The 17831-nt window shown below is 60.4% G+C and overlaps 1 protein-coding gene across 3 annotated transcripts; it reads left to right on the forward strand.

The window, feature by feature from the left end:
- The first annotated feature begins 272 nt into the window (after positions 1 to 272).
- Positions 273 to 17402, forward strand: RCN3 (reticulocalbin 3). 3 transcript variants are annotated; one of them, XM_058280605.2, is made up of 7 exons: positions 273 to 420; positions 837 to 1080; positions 4164 to 4366; positions 5434 to 5606; positions 8490 to 8550; positions 16275 to 16474; positions 16919 to 17402. In XM_058280605.2, the coding sequence occupies exons 2-7, from the start codon at positions 842 to 844 to the stop codon at positions 17024 to 17026; spliced, it is 984 nt and encodes a 327-aa protein (XP_058136588.1). In that variant the 5' UTR covers positions 273 to 420; positions 837 to 841; the 3' UTR covers positions 17027 to 17402. The 3 variants fall into 3 exon arrangements, with proteins under 3 accessions (XP_058136588.1, XP_058136587.1, XP_058136590.1); XM_058280604.2 differs by having other exon boundaries at positions 410 to 443; XM_058280607.2 differs by lacking the exon at positions 273 to 420 and adding an exon at positions 477 to 622.
- Positions 17403 to 17831: the final 429 nt, after the last annotated feature.

Consider the following 17831-nt stretch of genomic DNA (forward strand, 5'->3'; position numbering starts at 1 on the left):
GGGACAGTGAGGTCCACTCCACCTCTAAATCGAGAGGGGGCTTAGATCCCACATGGCTGACCGACTCGGTTTTTCTTAAACCATTCTGACAAAAGGGAAAAGAATAAAAATACGATTCCCATGAGGCTTTGGGGTCAGAACAACTGGAGGTAGCTGGGCAGGGCACCCCGAAGCCTGCCGGGAGTTGTAGTTCCCGCCGGCCGCGTCACAGCTGGCATCGCCCACCTCGCCTGCCCCGGGACCCGCCGCGCTTTCCTTTGTGGACGTGGCGAGGGGCGCCCGCGGCCCACCCGGCGCCCATTGGCCCGCCCCCAGGGCCCTCGTGCGCTCTCATTGGTCGGGGGGCGGGGCCTCTGCCCTGCGGGAGGCGGGGCCTGGCTGGAAAGCCACCAAATTGGGCATCCTGGGGAGACGCGAGAGGTGAGCGTGCACTGTGAAGCCAGGTTGGAGGGAGGACGAAGGGGAGCGGGTGGGGTGCAGCCCAGGGGGGTGCGGCTCGGGCGGGAAACTAGGGTCCAGGCCGGAAGCGACCCCCGGGAGCCTGCCTGACCTGTCTCTGGCCACGACCCCGCCCTGCGCTCTGCGTGGGACGCGCGCCACGTCTCCCCTTGGAACCTCCCCAGTGTGTGGCTCGGGACTCCCTCCGCAGCTTCGCGCCCCTCGGCCGCATCGCCTCTGGGGACCCGCACCCGCTTTGCTCCCATCCCCGGCCCTGCCTTAGCCTCACACTTTGAACCCAGCTCCAGTCTCTGCCCTCTTCCTAGCCCCCCACTTGCACCTCCTGTCCCGTCCCTGTCCCCTTCTCTGTGACTCCTGACGCCTCCGCCCCTCTCCAGGGACGATGTGGCGACCATCGCTGCTGCTGCTGCTGCTACTGTTGAGGCGGGTGGCCCAGGGGAAGCCGTCTCCGGAGGCTGGCCCACATGGCCAGGGAAGGGTGCACCAGGCGGCCCCCCTCAGCGAGGCCCCCCATGACGACGCCCACGGGAACTTCCAGTATGACCACGAGGCTTTCCTGGGACGTGAGGTGGCCAAGGAATTCGACCAGCTCAGCCCAGAGGAAAGCCAGGCCCGACTGGGGTAGGAGAGAGATGGGGGGAGGGGGGAGGGTGCAGAGTTGGGGGTGGGGAATGGGGACATTGCGGGAGAGGGGGGAACCCAGGAAAGAGAGATGGAGTGGACCTGAGTTTGGCTCTTAGCGAGAATCCAATAATGAAGTTCTCCCTCCTCTGGAAAGACACAAGTTAAAATTAATCTGGATTCAGATTGTGTCCCTCAAGTCGCTCTTTGTTCCTTTGTCCCAGACACCACCCCCTTCCCCAAGACTCAATTCCCTGCTCTGTAAATGGGTCATCAGTTCTCCTTGGTGGGCTGATGTGAAAAAATGAGATTTAGCATGAAAGGAACCCGGCCAGGGCAGGAAAATGGTTGAGCCCCTTGTCCCAGGGTGAGTGGTGGGAGGCAAACCCAAAGTGCGCCTGGGGGCAGGGAGACAATGGAAACCCCCTTCTGCGCTTCTCACGCAAGCGCATGCTTCCCACAAATGTCCCTTGAGCACCTGCTGTATGCCAGACACTGCTCTAGGTGCTGAAGTCACAGCAGTGAAGGAATCAGACAAAAGTCCCTGCCCTAAGGGCGTCTGATGGAGAGAAGTGCATTAGAGAAAAAACAAGCAAGACCTTGAAGAAGGGAAGTGTGGAGGGAAGCGGTAGTGGTGGGGAGGGCAGGACCTGGGGAGGGCAGGACAGTGGAAGCCTCAAAGAGAAGTTGATCTTTGAGCCCTGTAGCACAGTCAAGTCGAGTAGGTGCAAAGGCCCTGAGGCAGGAGCTGGCCTGAGTGTTTGAGGAACAGCAAGGAGGCCAGTGAGTGAAGGGGGAGGGCGAGAGACAGGGCCCTTTGGGCCCCAATGAGGACTTAAGCTTCTCCCTGAGCGAGATGGGGCCGCAGGGAGGCTCTGAGCAGACGGGGGACGTGGGCTGACTTGAGTTTCCACGGGTGCTTTCTGGCTGCCGTGTGAGGAACAGACAGAAGCTAGGAGAAGCAGGGAGTCCCTTGAGGAAGCCACTCCAGCAGTGCCGGCAGAGACAAGGGACCATGGTGGCTAGATCAGGGTGGCTGGAAGATTGTGTGAATGGGGTGGGAAGGAAGTGCAGGGCAGGACGGCACATTTGGCACAGCCCTTAGGACAGTGCCAAGCAGTGTTCAAGTGGCTCACGTAGGATCACTCATTTGATCCCCACTGTCCTGTGGTAAGAACTGCATTTATCCCCATTTTACAGAGGGGGAAACGGAGGCACAGAGTTTAAGTGACTTGCCCAAGGCTGCAGAGCCAGCCGTGGAGGCGGCGGGGTTTGAACCTCAGATGTCTGGCTGTGGAGCTCGCAGCTCAGGGAAGGGTGCGAGTCCTGGAGGCAGGCGGGCTCCAGAGACAGTCTGGCCCGGAGGAAGGCGGCGCCCAGGCGGGACCGGGGAGAGCTCGGCCCACTCGGATTCGACCCTGGGGACTGCTGGACCGTGGACCTGAGGGCCGGTGACCGGGAGGGGGCCCCCTGGGGGCTCTCAGAGACTGGGAGGGCGCCCGGACCATGGCAGGGCGTGGCCGGCGGAGAGGGCAGGGAAGGGGCCCAGGAACCGGCCCCCCGAGACCGCGGTCAGGGACGCGGTGTGGGGGAGCGGCCCGTGATGGCCCTAGGACAGGGCCCGCGGCAGCGGGACTTGGGCGGGGCGCGGGGCGGGGCTGGGGAGGAGCCTGGAGTGTACGCACACGGCCCGGGAGGGGGCGGGGCGCGGGGCGGGGCTGGGGAGGACCCTGCAGTGCACGCGCAAGGCCCGGGAGGGGGCGGGGCGCAGGGCGGGGCTGGGGAGGAGCCTGCAGTGCACGCGCAAGGCCCGGGAGGGGGCGGGGCGCAGGGCGGGGCTGGGGAGGAGCCTGCAATGTACGGGCGCGGCCCGGGAAGGGGCGGGGCGCGGGGCGGGGCTGGGGAGGAGCCTGCAGTGCACGCGCAAGGCCCGGGAAGGGGCGGGGCGCTGGGCGGGGCTGGGGAGGAGCCTGCAGTGCACGCGCAAGGCCGGAGGGGGCGGGGCGCGGGGCGGGGCTGGGGAGGAGCCTGCAATGTACGGGCGCGGCCCGGGAAGGGGCGGGGCGCGAGGCGGGGCTGGAGGGAGGAGCCTGGAGTGTACGCGCTCGGCCTGGGAAGGGGCGGGGCGGGGCTGGGGAGGAGCCTGGAGTGTACGCGCTCGGCCTGGGAAGGGGCGGGGCGCGGGGCGGGGCTGGGGAGGAGCCTGGAGTGTACGCGTGCGGCCTGGGAAGGGGCGGGGCGCAGGGCGGGGCTGGGGAGGAGCCTGCAGTGTATGCGCAAGGCCCAGGAGGGGGCGGGGCGCGGGGCGGGGCTGGAGGGAGGAGCCTGCAGTGTACGCGCAAGGCCCAGGAGGGGGCGGGGCGCGGGGCGGGGCTGGGGAGGAGCCTGCAGTGCACGCGCAAGGCCCAGGAGGGGGCGGGGCGCGGGGCGGGGCTGGAGGGAGGAGCCTGCAGTGTACGCACCGCCCGGGGAGGGTGGGGCGCGGGGCGGGCCTGGGGAGGAGCCTGCAGTGTACGCGCGCCCTGGGAAGGGGCGGGGCGGGGGGCGGGGTGGAGGAGGAGCCTGCAGTCCCCGAGCGAAGCCCGGGAAAGGGCGGGGCATGGGCGGGCTGGAGGGAGGAGCCGGCCTTGCACGCGCGAGGCCCAGGAAGGGGCGGGGCATGGGGCGGGGCCAGGGGAGGAGCCTGCAGTGTACTCGCGCGATCCGTGACGGGGCGCTGAATGGGGCGGGGCCGGGGGAGGAGCCTGCAGTGCACGCGCAAAGCCCGGGAAGGGGCGGGGCATGGGCGGGGCTGGAGGAGGGGCGCCCGACAGGCAGGACGGGGGGCGGGGCCTGAGACCTTCAGAAGTAGGGGCGCACCAGACTGTCGTTATCCGGGGCCCCAACCAGCGTTAGCTCGGGGGCGCCAGCTCAGTCCGGCGAGCGCTAAGCACGTGCGGGACCGAGGGGCGGGCTGGAGGGCGCGGCCCCGGAATGCCGCGTGCCCCTCCCCGGTTGCCGGCGGGGCAGGGGGTGTGTCTGGGGGCGGGGCTCGGCGCGAGGGGCGGGGCCCGGGCTGACCTGTGCCCCGCCCCGGCTCGCAGGCGGATCGTGGACCGCATGGACCGCGCGGGGGACGGGGACGGCTGGGTGTCGCTGGCCGAGCTCCGCTCGTGGATCGCGCACACGCAGCAGCGGCACATTCGGGACTCGGTGAGCGCGGCCTGGAGCACGTACGACACGGACCGCGACGGGCGCGTGGGCTGGGAGGAGCTGCGCAACGCCACCTACGGCCACTACGCGCCCGGTACGCGCGGACCTGCGCCCCTGCTCTGCACACACACCGCGGCGCTGACCTTGTGGGCCTCCTCATCCTGAGAACCCCCAACCCATGTGCCTAGACGCCATAACATTTGACCCTTGACCCTTGACCCTTGGTGGGGGTCTGCCTACTTCCAGGGCGCATCCTCCTGAAACCCCCAATCCCTGACCTCTGGCCTCTCCCTCGGGGAACCCTGACCTCTATGGTCCTATGACTCGGGGACTTCATTAGTTGCCTAATAACCTGTCATTTTGACCCCCGACCCCTATGACGTGTCACGTTGAGTACCCCAAAGCCATTTACCTGCCCCCTGACTCTCCGTCCCTCCTCTCCGCCCCCACAGCCCTGGCTCCGCACAGGCCTCATCCTCTTCCCCGGACCTTCCCATCCTCCCTGCCTCCGGCTTCCCAGCTCCAGCCCACCCCTCACAGGGCCGCAGAGGGGCTTTCTGCGCCCCCCCAGAGCTGACGCTCCGCCTCCCCTGTTCGCAGCCCCCCACGACTCCCCAGAGGCCCCAGGAGAGAGTCCCAGCTCAGCCTGGCCTCGCCACCTGTGGCTTCCTTTTCCAGCATATTCTGCCCGCTGAGCCAAAGGGATCCCTGGCCGGGTCCCTGCCCAGCTCCTCACGCTGCACACACTTCCTCTGCCCTGCTGTTCTCTCTGCTGAAAAGGCCCTTCCCCGCAGTCCCGGAAAGCACTGCATTCCAGCGCGACCTTGGCATCCAGCACGCCAGTGTCCACCCAAGGTCAACCCTGACTGGCTGAGGACCCTGGGAAGTGATTTCCTCTCCCTGGGAGAGTTTTCTCACTCCTAAAGTGAGAGTAAATGAAGGCGCCTTCACTTGCCTTTAGGGTGGATTAGACGCAGCGGGGGTGAAGCCTCTAGCGTGTGCTCAGCGCTCAGTGCAAGTAGCTGACATTTACGCACGCGCATGCACGAGGTTGCTAACTCTGGGGATGTCCTCTCGCCCCGAGACCCCTGAATGCCATCCTCCTGTCCTTTTCCTCAGTCTCCATGAAAGCGCCTTTCTCTGCCGTCCCTTCCGCCCCAGGTGAAGAATTTCACGACGTGGACGACGCGGAGACTTACAAGAAGATGCTGGCCCGCGACGAGCGGCGTTTCCGGGTGGCCGACCAGGACGGGGACTCCATGGCCACGCGGGAGGAGCTGACCGCCTTCCTGCACCCCGAGGAGTTCCCTCACATGCGCGACATCGTGGTGGCGGTGAGTGAGCCCCCGGGGGGGCCGGCTCCGGGCCTCCCGCACCCCGCGGGGCCGGGCCTGCCCCCGGGCAGCTGCCTGCAGCGAGCGCGCCTGCCTTCCCCAGGGCGCCTGCCTTCCCCAGGGCGCCTGCCTTCCCCAGGGCGCCCAGACTCCAAACGCCCACCGGGTGGCGGGTGGTCTCCCCCACGGCCCCGCCCCGGCCCCCGCGGGTCTGATCGCCCCTCCCGGGCCCCCAGCCAGCCCTCAGAAGTTTCTCGGGCAGCCTGAGCCTCAGGCATACCCCAGCTCCCGAGATGGAGCAGCGACCAGCCCTGGGACAGCTCCTGCCCGCCCCCCATTTCACTATTACTCATTTATCCTTTTTACCAACTCCTGCTCTATTTTTTTAAGCTTTATTCCAACTTCAAAAAATAAAATAACAGACAAAAAGGCAGCTCAACAAATTATGGAAGCGTTACTGTAAAAAAACCCCATCCACGCACGTTTATCTTACTTAATCGTAAAAATGAACTCAGTTGTTTCTTGAATGTTTCAAAAGATGAATAAATGAGCTGATTGGCTAAATGACATGACCAAGTCTCCTTAATGAAGAAAATGAAAGAAAAAGCTTGATCATAGTCACATCTCATACAACTGGATACCATATTTTTTAAAATTAAATTTAGCATTAATATAGTACCTTCTTTGCCTTTGCTACAAAATATTGCAATATTACTTTAGCTATAGTCTGTAAATTACATTAATTGAATTTTCCCCATGTATCGCCATAATCTTAATATCTTCTATTAGAGGAACATTCTTGTCTTATTAACCACATGCCTCAACTACCAACAAAATCGCTATGTTACACAGTCCCACCTGCTCTATTTTATAGTGGAAGGATTTGTACTCATTTTTGCCATGCCTAGCTCTCCACAAATTATTTTTTAAATGTACCGTCATGTGTTTCTCAAATAGGGAATAGACTGATATAGTTAAACATGCAAAAGACACAAAAAATGGTGATAGATCTGCTGCCTCCTTTTGTCCCCCCAACCTGGCCTCCAGTTCTATCCCCACAGGTGGCCCTGTTCTGGTGTCCCCATTTCTAGAGAGGCTCTGGTGGTCTGTGACCAGACTGTTAGGATCAGAGACCCTAGGACCAGAGACCCTAGGACCAAAAGCTCAGCCCTACCGCTTCCTGGCTGTGTGACCTTTAGGCAAGTTACTTAACCTGTCTGGGCCTTCATTTCCTCATCTGTAAAATCGTGGTGCTGATAATGGTCCTGACACCAAGGGCTAGTATAGGGATTAGATGAGTTAATACACGTAAAACCAGCATGTGGTGGCTGCTCTTTACTTTTGTACTAGTATTATTACTATAAAAGCAAATGCCCACATATATTCCCATTATCCCCTTTATTAAACAGTTGGTAGTCTCCTCTAATGTATTTCCGCCCTCTGGATTTTCACTTGACAATTAATTCATCTTTGAGATCATTCCATAGAACCTTTGAGAACATCCCTGTTCTTTTTCATGGCTGCATAGTACTCCACTGCCAGCCCATGCTGTGATCTCTAACCAGGCCTGTTGCTGGATGTATGGGCTGGCTCCTATCTTCTGCTATTTAAAAACAACAAAATCTCGAACACACACAATGTCATTTTACATTCATATCAGTCCAGCTGCAGGATCAAACTCCTAGGAGTTACTTATATGTAAAAATTATTCATTGCTTCTCTAGAATTCAAATATAATCAGGCATCCTATATTTTATCTAAATTCTAAAATGGCGAGGCTGAAATTTTCTGGAAGGTGCTGGAGTGTCAGACGGTGCCCCTTCTCATAGTGACTGTGTTCGAATGGAAAAGTAGGGAGATGGTCAAGCCATTTTGCTCAAAAAGTACAGAAAATTAAAAAACGAAGAACAAGATGTAGACCGTATTTCAAACTGGTCCACAGCGTGCGACGTGTTTAAACATAAATTGGAGCGAGGGTCTCTGCTGCGCAGCGTAAGGCGGTTCCTTCTCATTGCGGAGTGCTTGCTGGGGCACGTGGAAGTCGTGAGGGACTCCTTTTTTTGTAAAGATTTTTATTTTTTATTTATTTCCCTCCCCTTCCCCCCCACCGCCCCTTTGTCTGCTCTGTGTCCTCTCGCTGTGTGTTCTTCTGTGTCTGCTTGGACTCTTGTCAGCAGCCAGGGAATCAGTGTCTCTTTTTGTTGCGCATCCTTGCTGTGTCAGCTCTCCGTGTGCGCAGCACCACTCCTGGGTAGGCTGCGTTTTTCACGTGGGGTGGCTTTCCTCACGGGGCGCATTCCTTGCACATGGGGCTCCCCTATGTGGGGGACACCCCTGCGTGGCGGGGCACTCCTTGCGTGCATCAGCACTGTGCATGGGCCAGCTCCACACGGGTCAGGAGGCCCTGGGTTTGAACCCTGGACCTCCCATGTGGTGGGCGGACACTATATCAGTTGAGCCACATCCACTTCCACAGGGACCCTTTAGTGGGTACCTACAGTGTTCCAGCATGTAGTCAGCAGCTACTGTGTGCAGGCCAAGGACACACTTATTGAGCACCCCTGCATACTAAGGGGTGAGGATACGAGAGCCTAACAAACGTGTGGGGCCACCCTGTGCACCGCAGGACTGCAGGCTCCCCTGGACCCTGGCCACCCAAGGCAGATAGTGCCCCCATCATTGGGACCAGCCCAGAAGGCCCTGGAATCTCCCAAATGTGCCCTGGGACCACTCCTGCTCCGGGGAGACCCACTGCTCCAATGCCTGGTCCCCAGCCGCCCCAGCGAACCTCACGTTCCGACCCCGGGTCCAGCCCCTTGCTCCCCCCGCCACCCCCGAGCCGGGCGCCCCGATCCCGGCCCCAGTGTGCCTCCTTCTCCCCAGGAAACGCTGGAGGACCTGGATAAGAACAGAGACGGCTACGTCCAGGTGGAGGAGTACATCGGTGAGTGGCCCGACCCCCCAAGGACGAGCGCCCCTCCCGAGCACGGGGGCAGCGCGATGGCACCAGGAGGCAGGGCCCCCGACGTGGGCTGGCTGCCGCGGGAGACCGCGCTGCCGTCGTTTATTCAGCACCTGATGGGAGCAGTACAAGCCCCAAAACCATTTATCCATCACCACTGTGTGCCAGGCCCAGGACACTTTTGTGAAGCACCTACCCTGTGCAGATCCAAGGAACACTGATTGAGCACCTACTGTGTGCAAGCCCAGGAAATATATTTTTTTAATTTTTTATTTACGCAATCTAAAGTTTTCCTTTCAGCATATCCAAATACATCACTCACTGGTGTTAATGACATTCATGATGTGGTGCCACCGTCCCCACCACCCATCACCAAACCTTTTCCATCACCCCGAGCAGAAACTCTGTCCCCAGTCAGCATTTACTCCCTGTTCCCTACCCCACCCTGGCCCTGGGAACCTGTATTCTAGTTTCCGATGCTATGAATTTGCTTATTCTAATTCTTTCTTATCAGTGATATATAATATTTGTCCTTTTGTGTCTGACTTATTTCACTCAACATGATGTCTTGGGGGTTCATCCATATCGTTGCATGTATCAGAACTTCGTTCCTTTTCATGGCTGAGTAATATTCCACACTATGTGTATACCACATCTTGTTTATCCATCCATCTATTGGTGGACACTGGAGATGCGCCCGCCTTTGGGCAATGGTGAGTAATGTCTCTGTAAATATTGGTGTGCAAATATCTGTTTGATACCCTGCTTTTCAATTTTCTTTCTTTTTTTTTTTAGAGATTTTTTATTTGTTTCTCTTCCCTCCTCCCCTCTTCTGCCTAAATCATTTCGATTTTCTTATCTTCAAGGGCATTGATTTATTTCCTTCCCCTGGCTCCAATCTGCTGTTGAAACCCAGTGGGGAATTTTCCATTTGGGTTGTTGTGGTCTTCAGCTCCAGTGTTTCTGATTGGCTTCTTTTTAAGACTTCCATTGTTCATCAGTAAGATATCGTATTGTTCATTCACGGTTTTCCTGATACATTTAGCTCGTTCTCCCTGTTTTTCTTTATGTCCTTGAGCATATTAAGGGTCAATTTTTTCAAAGTGTTTGTCTGGGAAGTTCAAATCCTTGTCCTCTTTGTTGACGGTTTCTTGATTTTTATCTTGTTCCTTTAGCTGGGCCATCAGTTCCTGCTTCTTTGTTTGTTTTGTAATCTTTGGTTGCACAATGTACATTTTAATGTCTGAAAGTGTTGATTTTGGAATGTAGTACCTGGGCTGCCCCTTCCTAATGATGTGACAGAGACTTCCTTACCTGCCAGGGGCTGACAAAAGCAAACAAACAAAGGCAAAAGGCAGCTTCCTTGGGCTGGTGCTCTCCTTCAGAGACTCGCTCCTACCAGGAGACCCGCGAGACGGTTGCCCAGTGCAGGCTCCCCTCCGCCTACCCGAGCATGGCCTGCGTCTTGCCTTGGGCTTGCCCTTGGCCTTAGGCACTTGCCCCTTGTAGACCTGGAATGCCCCCTCTACCTCAGGCTTCCCACCGCCGTGGGTGCTCCAGTGTCTGACTTTATGCCAATAATCCTTGGCCCCAGCCAGCTTTTTTTTTCCTCTCCCCTGCCCCCCCCCAGTTGTCTGCTCTCTGTGTCCATTCGCTGTGTGCTCTTCTGTGTCCGCTTGTGTCCGCGGCACCCGGAATCTGTCTCGTTTTGCTGCGTCATCTTGCTGTGTCAGCTCTCCGTGTGGGCGGCGCCACTCCTGGGCGGGCTGGACTTTTCACGCTGGGTGGCTCTCCTTACGGGGCGCACTCCTTGCGCGTGGGGCTCCCCTATGCGGGGACACCCCTGCGTGGCAGGGCACTCCTTGCGCGCATCAGCACTGCGCATGGGCCAGCTCCACACGGGTCAAGGAGGCCCGGGGTGTGAATCGCGGACCTCGCGCGTGGTGGGCGCACGCCCTGGCCATTGGGGCGCACCCACTTCCCGCAGCCCACTCTGACTTGTTTCTCCTTCTGCCTTAGCTGTGGGTGGGCGAGCCGGGACTCCTTTCCTGGTTCGGTATTTGGGGTCACAGGACAGACCGGCCCTAGCATAAGGCACCCCCGCGTGCACAGAGGGGTTACTCTGCTGCCTCGGGCACAGGGCCGGGGGACCCCCAGTGGGGACCCCCAGTGGCGGCCCGCAGTGGGAGCGCAGGTTGGCGGCACACCACCCAGGGAGGGGCTGGGGCAGGGACCCGCGAGGGCCCTGGAGCTTTCCTACTGCTTGTTTATTTTCTTACTGAAAACCAGCTTTATTTACCTACGAGTTGAAGCGCGTTACCTAACAGTAAACCCGGAGGCAACGGGAAACCCAGCACCAGGCCTGCCCCTCCCCGGGCGCAGGCGCTGCCGCTGGTGAAACGGGCCCCGCAGCCACTGCTTCCCGCGCTCCGGCCCAGCCGCGGTGCCGGGAGAAGCCGGCCTCCCCGCTGCGCTGGGCGGTGCGTGAGCGCCCCGAGAACCAGGCCCCGGGGCCTCCCCGGGGCGGGCGGCCTCTCCGCGCTCTGCCCACGGGCTGGTGGGTCACGCCGGGGGCTGTCGCCCCCTCCACGTGGCTCCCGGCCGCGCCGCCTTGCTGGCCTCCTCTGGCCGCGCAGGGCGGCTGGGATCCCGCGTCCGGTTCCGCAGGCCCTCCCCGGTCATCGGGAGGCTCAGGCAGCCCCTGGCGGGCACGTGTCCCCTGCTTCCCCCGCGGCTCCCGCGGGCTCTTCAGCAGGCCCTCGGGCAGCAGCAGTTTTCCTGCCCCTTCCCTGTCGCTAGGGAGTCGGGACAATTTCCCTTGCGTCAGCCCAGGGCTTGGGAGAGCGGGGGTTCTGGGTGGCCGCCCTGGGAGACTACTCCTTTTCCTGGGTGGAAACGGCCTGCGGAAGGCGAAGGCGGCAGGGCCGGGTGGGGCGCGGGGGTGGGTGGCCCCGGGGCTGGGGTCGCCTACAGTTTGTATTTTATGAGTAGTATTTCTTTTTCGCCTCCTGTTTTTAAAGTCGGGTTTTCTTGCCACAACCCTTTAACTGTCTTGTGGAGTTTGGGGGCAGGTGGCCCTGCCAATTTTTGCTAGTGGTCCAAAGATTCTTGCAGCACCCTGGAGGATCTTATGCCACCATCTTGGTCGATCAACAAACCCAAGAAACATTTATTGAGCACCTGCTGTGTGCCAGGCCCAGGAAACATCTTTGGAGCACCTACTTCATGTCAGTTGGAGAATACAGCAAGAGAGTAACTCAGACAAGGCCCCTTCCCGGAAGGGTCCGGCGGTTCTAGGAGGTGGAAATCGGTGCTTGGGGCTGCATTCCGTGCGGCCAGGAAGTCAGGGGCCTCCCAGCTCCTGCATCTGCATAGCCAACAACTGTCTCCTGTTACTTGGGATGTTGGGGAACCCTCAAGACACCCCCACATTCCCCCCTTGGCCCTCCTGCTGTCCCTGTCCTCAGGGGACAAACAGCTTAGTGGAGGGACAAGCTGTCAACACAGGAAAGCTTTGAAGTCTGAAGGCATGTTTCTCTAGAATGCTTTTGTGGAACAACCAGCCTGCAGGCAAGGAGTTTTTGTTTAAGCATCTGCAAGGAAGATAGAAGCCTTCGGGGTTTGTTGTTGTTAAGAAGGACCCAAACGTCACAGCTGACTGACAGGAGTGGACACACAGCAAGCACTTAGGGGACAAGTCACGGCTGTAAGCGGTTAACGCACCTTAAGCCCACTTCAGCCCCTGCATCAACCCCGAGACGGCTAAGCTCACCCCACTTGACAGATGAGCCCGAGGCCCAGAGGAGGCAAGACGGAGAGCAGGGAACTCGGGCCTCGAGTCCACCTTGCACCCCAGGGTGCTGCTTCCTGGCTGGCACCTGCCGTGTCCACGCAGGGAGCTGGGGACTCCGACGACAGGGGCCTGACCTGGTCAGCGCCTCCCGAGCTCGGGCCTGGGGCCTGGGCAGGGGGGGACGCCCAGGATCCCCAAAGAAATGCGATTCGACAAACATGACAAGTGCAAAGGAGCCGGGAGTGCTGAGGTTCCGGGAGGTGCCAGCGATGCCACGGGGGTGGGCGCCAGCCTCCCGGATCCCACCTGCTGCCTCCCAGCCTCGGGATCTCACCCGAGCCCCGAGCCCTCTCCTCGCCTTGGCTCCCTCCTCTGTAAATGGGGGCGGCAGAGACCCACGCACACGCGACCCCGGGACGGAGCGCATCACCGTACCCGGTGCTTGGCACCCGGCAGGCACGTGGGCCCGGGCAGCGTTAGCCCCCGGGGGCAGCGGGCTCAGCCCCGGGGGAGGGGACAGCCTGGGCTGGAGAAAGGCGCCGCAGAGCCTCAGGGCCCAGGAGTTCCTGTTCCTGCCGAAAGAAGCCACAGCAGCTGCGACCACCACCGCAGTCTTAGTCATACCGTATTTCATCTAGTATACGATGCCGTCGATTTGTAAGCTAGACCCGTCGTTTAGATACCAGCCAGAAAGTAACAAAATCTGCCAACCAAACTGTGCCCTGACGTGGAAGGCACAGCCCAAATCAGAGACACTCAGGTGTGAAAACAGTGTGTCTTTCGGAGTCGGTGTAATACCGTAACGGCCAACACTGGAGGAGCGCCAGGTGCAAAGGCCCTGGGGTGGGAGCAGCCTGGTCGAGTTGAGCAACAGTAGGAGGGCAGCGAGGGAGGAGAGGGGCTTGCTGGGAACGCACTCTGACCCACAGCTGGTGCTTCTCAACTGGGGGTGACTTGGTCCCCAGGGGGCGGTGTCTGCTGGTCTGTCTATCTATCTATCTTATCTATCACCTATCTATCTATCTAATCTATCTATCTATTGTTTTTAAAAAATTATTGGCTGGAAATTTTTCTCTTTTAGTACTTTATTTTTTTTAAAGATTTATTTTTAAAATTTATTTCTCTCCCCTTTCCCCCTCTCCCCCCCCCCCCATTGTCTGCTCTCTGTCTCCATTTGCTGTGTGTTCTTCTGTGTCCGCGTGTATTCTTGCCATTGGCACCTGGAATCTGTCTCTTTGTTGCATCATCTTGCTGTGTCAGCTCTCTGTGTGTGGCGCCACTCCTAGAAAGGCTGCGCTTTTTTCACACAGGGCGGCTCTCCTTACGGGACGCACTCCTTGTGCGTGGGGCTCCCCTACGTGGGGGACACCCCTGCATAGCAGGGCACTCCTTGTGCACATCAACACTGTGCGTGCGTCAACTCACCACATGGGTCAGGAGGCCCTGGGTTTGAACCCTGGACCTCCCATGTGGTAGGCAGATGCTCTATCAGTTGAGCCAAATCCTTGGTTTATTTATTTATTTTATTTTTAAAAGGATTTATTTGTTTCATTATTTATTTGTTTATTCCTGCCTCCCTGCAGCTTGCTCGCTGTCTGCTCTGTGTCCATTTGCTGCACGTGCTTCTGCATCTGCTCGTCTCCCTTTGTTGCGTCGTCTTGCTGCACCGGCTCTCGGTGGGCGCGGCCGTCAGCTCCCCGCAGGTGCGGGCCGTCAGCTCTCTTCTCTGCAGGTGCGGGCCGTCAGCTCTCTTCTCTGCAGGTGCGGGCCGTCAGCTCTCTTCTCTGCGGGTGCGGGCCGTCAGCTCTCTTCTCTGCAGGTGCGGGCCGTCAGCTCTCTTCTCTGCGGGTGCGGGCCAGCCTGCCTTCACAAGGAGGCCCCGGGAGGCGAGCCCAGGGCCTCGCGAATGGTAGACGGGAGCCCCGCTGACTGAGCCACCGCCGCTTCCCCCTGCTGGTTATTTTCCATTGTCACAATGAAAGGGGGCAGCTCCCAGCATCTAGTGGGCAGAGGCCAGGGGTGCGGCTCAGCATCCTCTGGTGCCCAAGACGCCCCCGCCATGGAGAAGGCGCCGCCTTGAATGCTGCTTTACCTTCTTCACTATCCTCATCCCATTTGCCTTACCCCGACCCCACAAGGCAGGTGCCTTTATCCCGTTTTACAGGTGACAGCCGGGCCCGGGGCAGGTGGGGGCGCTGGTTGCCAGCAGCACTGCCAGGAGGAGGCGGGGCTGGGGTTTGGACTGTGGCAGTTGGGTTCTGGCCCTGAGCCCTTGCCCGGTGCTTCGGGGTCTCCCCGGCGGCCACGCGTGAAATATTAACGGGCGCCGGTGCACGCACGCCTGCGAATCCGTCTGGCAGAGCCAGTAAGTTGCATCGGGGCTGCCCGTGACCCGCCATCCCCGTCCTGAGAGCCGGTCCTCAGAGAAGAGCTGGGTCAGGCCTGCCCACGGCGGCGATGTTCACAAGAGCCGGGAGGTGGACACGACCCGCCTCTCCAGCGACGGAGGACAGACACACGGAATGTGTTCTGTCCTCACCTGGAATATTCCTCAGCCGGAAAACAGGAATGCGGCTCTGCCCCCGCTGCTACGTGGGCAGACCTTCCAAACGCGATGCCGGGTGAAAGAGGCCAGGCCCAAGGGACCTCGGGGCGTCTGCGGCCGTTTGCAGGAGGTGTCCGGGGGGGAAGCCGTGGACAGACCGGGCACTGGGGGCAGGGAGGGGAGCGCGCGGCTCCTGGCATAGGCTTCCCTTTTGGGGCGATGACAAGTTGTGGAGCCGGTGGTGGTGATGGTGGCTCATACTGAAAAAGGATTTAACACTTGAAAACGTTAGCAGACGTGGCTCGTGCGACTGGGCTCCCGTCTACATTTGGGAGGCCGGAGGTTCAATTCCCGGGGCCTCCTCGTGAAGGCGAGCTGGCCTGAGCCAACGAGAGCTGGCACAGTGGATGACGCAACAAGGGGGACGCAGAGGAGAGACAGTGAGAGCCACAGCAGACCGGGGAGCTGAGGTGGCGCAAGCTATTGAGTGCCTCCTTCCCACACCAGAGGTCCCGGGGTCGATTCCCAGGGCCTCCTAAAGAGAAAGATGAGAAGAAAAGACAAGCAGACACAGAAAGAACACACAGCGAGTGGACAGAGAGCGGACAGCGAGTGCAAACAATGGGGGATAAAAAACACACAAAAAGTGAAGTAATGGAAAAACAAGTGTGAAAACTTGGGGCTGAGACCCTCTCATTGTAACTTTATATCCTCTCCTGTGTCCTGGTCGAAAAATCTTGGCTCATTACAATGGCTTCCATTTTCCTGTTGAGGTTGATGCTCCTTTTTTAAAATTTAATTTAATTTTATTTATTTCTTCCCCCCGCCCAAGTAGTCTGCTCTCTGTGTCCATTTGCTGTGTGTTCTTCTGTGTCCACTTGCATTCTTGTCAGTGGCACCAGGAATCTGTGTCTCTCTTTGTTGTGTCATCTTGCTGTGTCAGCTCTGTGTGTGCTACACTACTCCCGGGTGGGCTGAGCTTTTATCACGTGGGGCGGCTCTCCTTACAGGGCGCACTCCTTCCATGGGGCTCCCCTAAGCAGGGGACACCCCTGCGTGGCAGGGCACTCCTTGCGCGCATCAACACTGCGCCAGCTGCACACGGGTCAAGGAGGCCCGGGGTTTGAACCGGGGACCTCCCGTGTGGTATGCGGGCGCTCTATCCCTTGAGCCACGTCTGCTTCCCGAGGTTGATGCTCCTTTACAATCAAAACCATCCTGTAGGTCGGGTTTTGTTGTTCATCCCATTGAAGCAGGAGGGGAAACTGAGGCAGAGGAAGGGGAAGTGAGTTGCCCGGGCCTGGCAGGTCCGAGGCGGCGGGGCAGGCGGGCGCCCGGGGCCCTGACCCCGCGCCCTCCCGCCCCCAGCGGATCTGTACTCGGCCACACCGGGGGAGGAGGAGCCGGCCTGGGTGCAGACGGAGCGGGAGCAGTTCCGCGATTTCCGGGACCTGAACAAGGACGGGCGGCTGGACGGGAGTGAGGTGGGCTACTGGGTGCTGCCCCCCGCCCAGGACCAGCCCCTGGTGGAGGCCAATCACCTGCTGCACGAGAGCGACACGGACAAGGTGCGGCGGGCACCCGCCCGTGCTCGGGGGCCGGGGTGCTGAGGCGAGGTGCGGCCAGCGCAGGGATCCTGGCTGCGGGCTAAAGAAAGAGGGGCTGCGAGGGGGGGTGACCCGGGGGGCAGAGACCCAGGGAGAGGGGACGGGGACCCAGGGAGAGGGGACGGGGGCCCAGGGGGAGGGGGATGGGGACCCAGGGGGAGGGGGAAGGGGACCCAGGGGGAGGGGGACAGGGGCCCAGGGGGAGGGGACGGAGACCCAGGGGGAGGGGGACGGGGACCCAGGGGGAGGGGGACGGGGACCCAGGGGGAGGGGGACGGGGACCCAGGGGGAGGAGGACGGGGACCCAGGGGGGGCGTTGTGGGGCCTGGGGGACACACTTGGGTTCGGGGAGGCTGTCACCAGCAGGGCCCTGTGTCCCCTGCTGACCTTTGACCTTCCCCCCAGGATGGGCGCCTGAGCAAGGCCGAGATCCTGGGCAACTGGAACATGTTCGTGGGCAGCCAGGCCACCAACTACGGTGAGGACCTAACACGCCACCACGACGAGCTTTGAGCCCCAACGCGCCCCCCACACGCGGCGGCCCCAGTGGGGGGCCCGGGGACACAGCCCACAGGCCGCCAGCCCTGGCGCTCATGGACCAGCTCAGCCTCTCTCCCGGAGGCCCCCAAGCTCCTCCCAGCACCCCCACCCCCAGGGGGCCTCACAGACCCGGAGCGAGAGTCACCACCCACTTCTCACTGGCAGAAGCTCCCAGCACAGCCCCCGGGGCCTCACCCCACGCTCAGTCTCCAGGAGCCTCCACTGCCCCCCACTGTGATCCCCAAATCTGAGCCCAGTCCACAGAGACTGAGAAACACTCCCCCGCTGGCACTGCCCCAGGACGCCTCCCTCCTGCCGGGGAGACAATAAAACCCAGTGCTGGCGCCGGTCTGTGTGTCTGTCTCTCTGAGAGGGACGCGGGGGGCCTTGGCGAGGAGATGGGGACTGGAGGATGGGTGTGCTGGAGTCGGGGTGTGGGCCGGGGGAGCGCAGAGCATTTGGAGAAGGGGCTGGGTGTGCAGAAAGGGAAAGAGCCTCCAGCGTGAGGAACCAGACCCAAGGCTGCCCGGGAAGCAGAGGTGCAGCCTGGTCCCGGCCTCGGGGAAGCAGCGTGAGGGGTAGCAAGCGAGCGGTAGCAATATTCTGGTGACTTAGCAGTGGGGAAAGGCCTCACCGCCGACTGAGGGAGGGGTGAGCCACGGGGAGAGCTGGGAAGTGTTGCAGGCTAAGCCCACAGCCTGCAAAGGCCCTGAGGCAGGCCTCAGCCAGGTGTGTCTGAGGAACATCCAGGAGGCCCATGGGGCTGGAATGGAGTGAG

Source organism: Dasypus novemcinctus, chromosome 18, assembly GCF_030445035.2.
Source record: "Dasypus novemcinctus isolate mDasNov1 chromosome 18, mDasNov1.1.hap2, whole genome shotgun sequence".
In the NCBI taxonomy this organism is placed as follows: domain Eukaryota; kingdom Metazoa; phylum Chordata; class Mammalia; order Cingulata; family Dasypodidae; genus Dasypus; species Dasypus novemcinctus.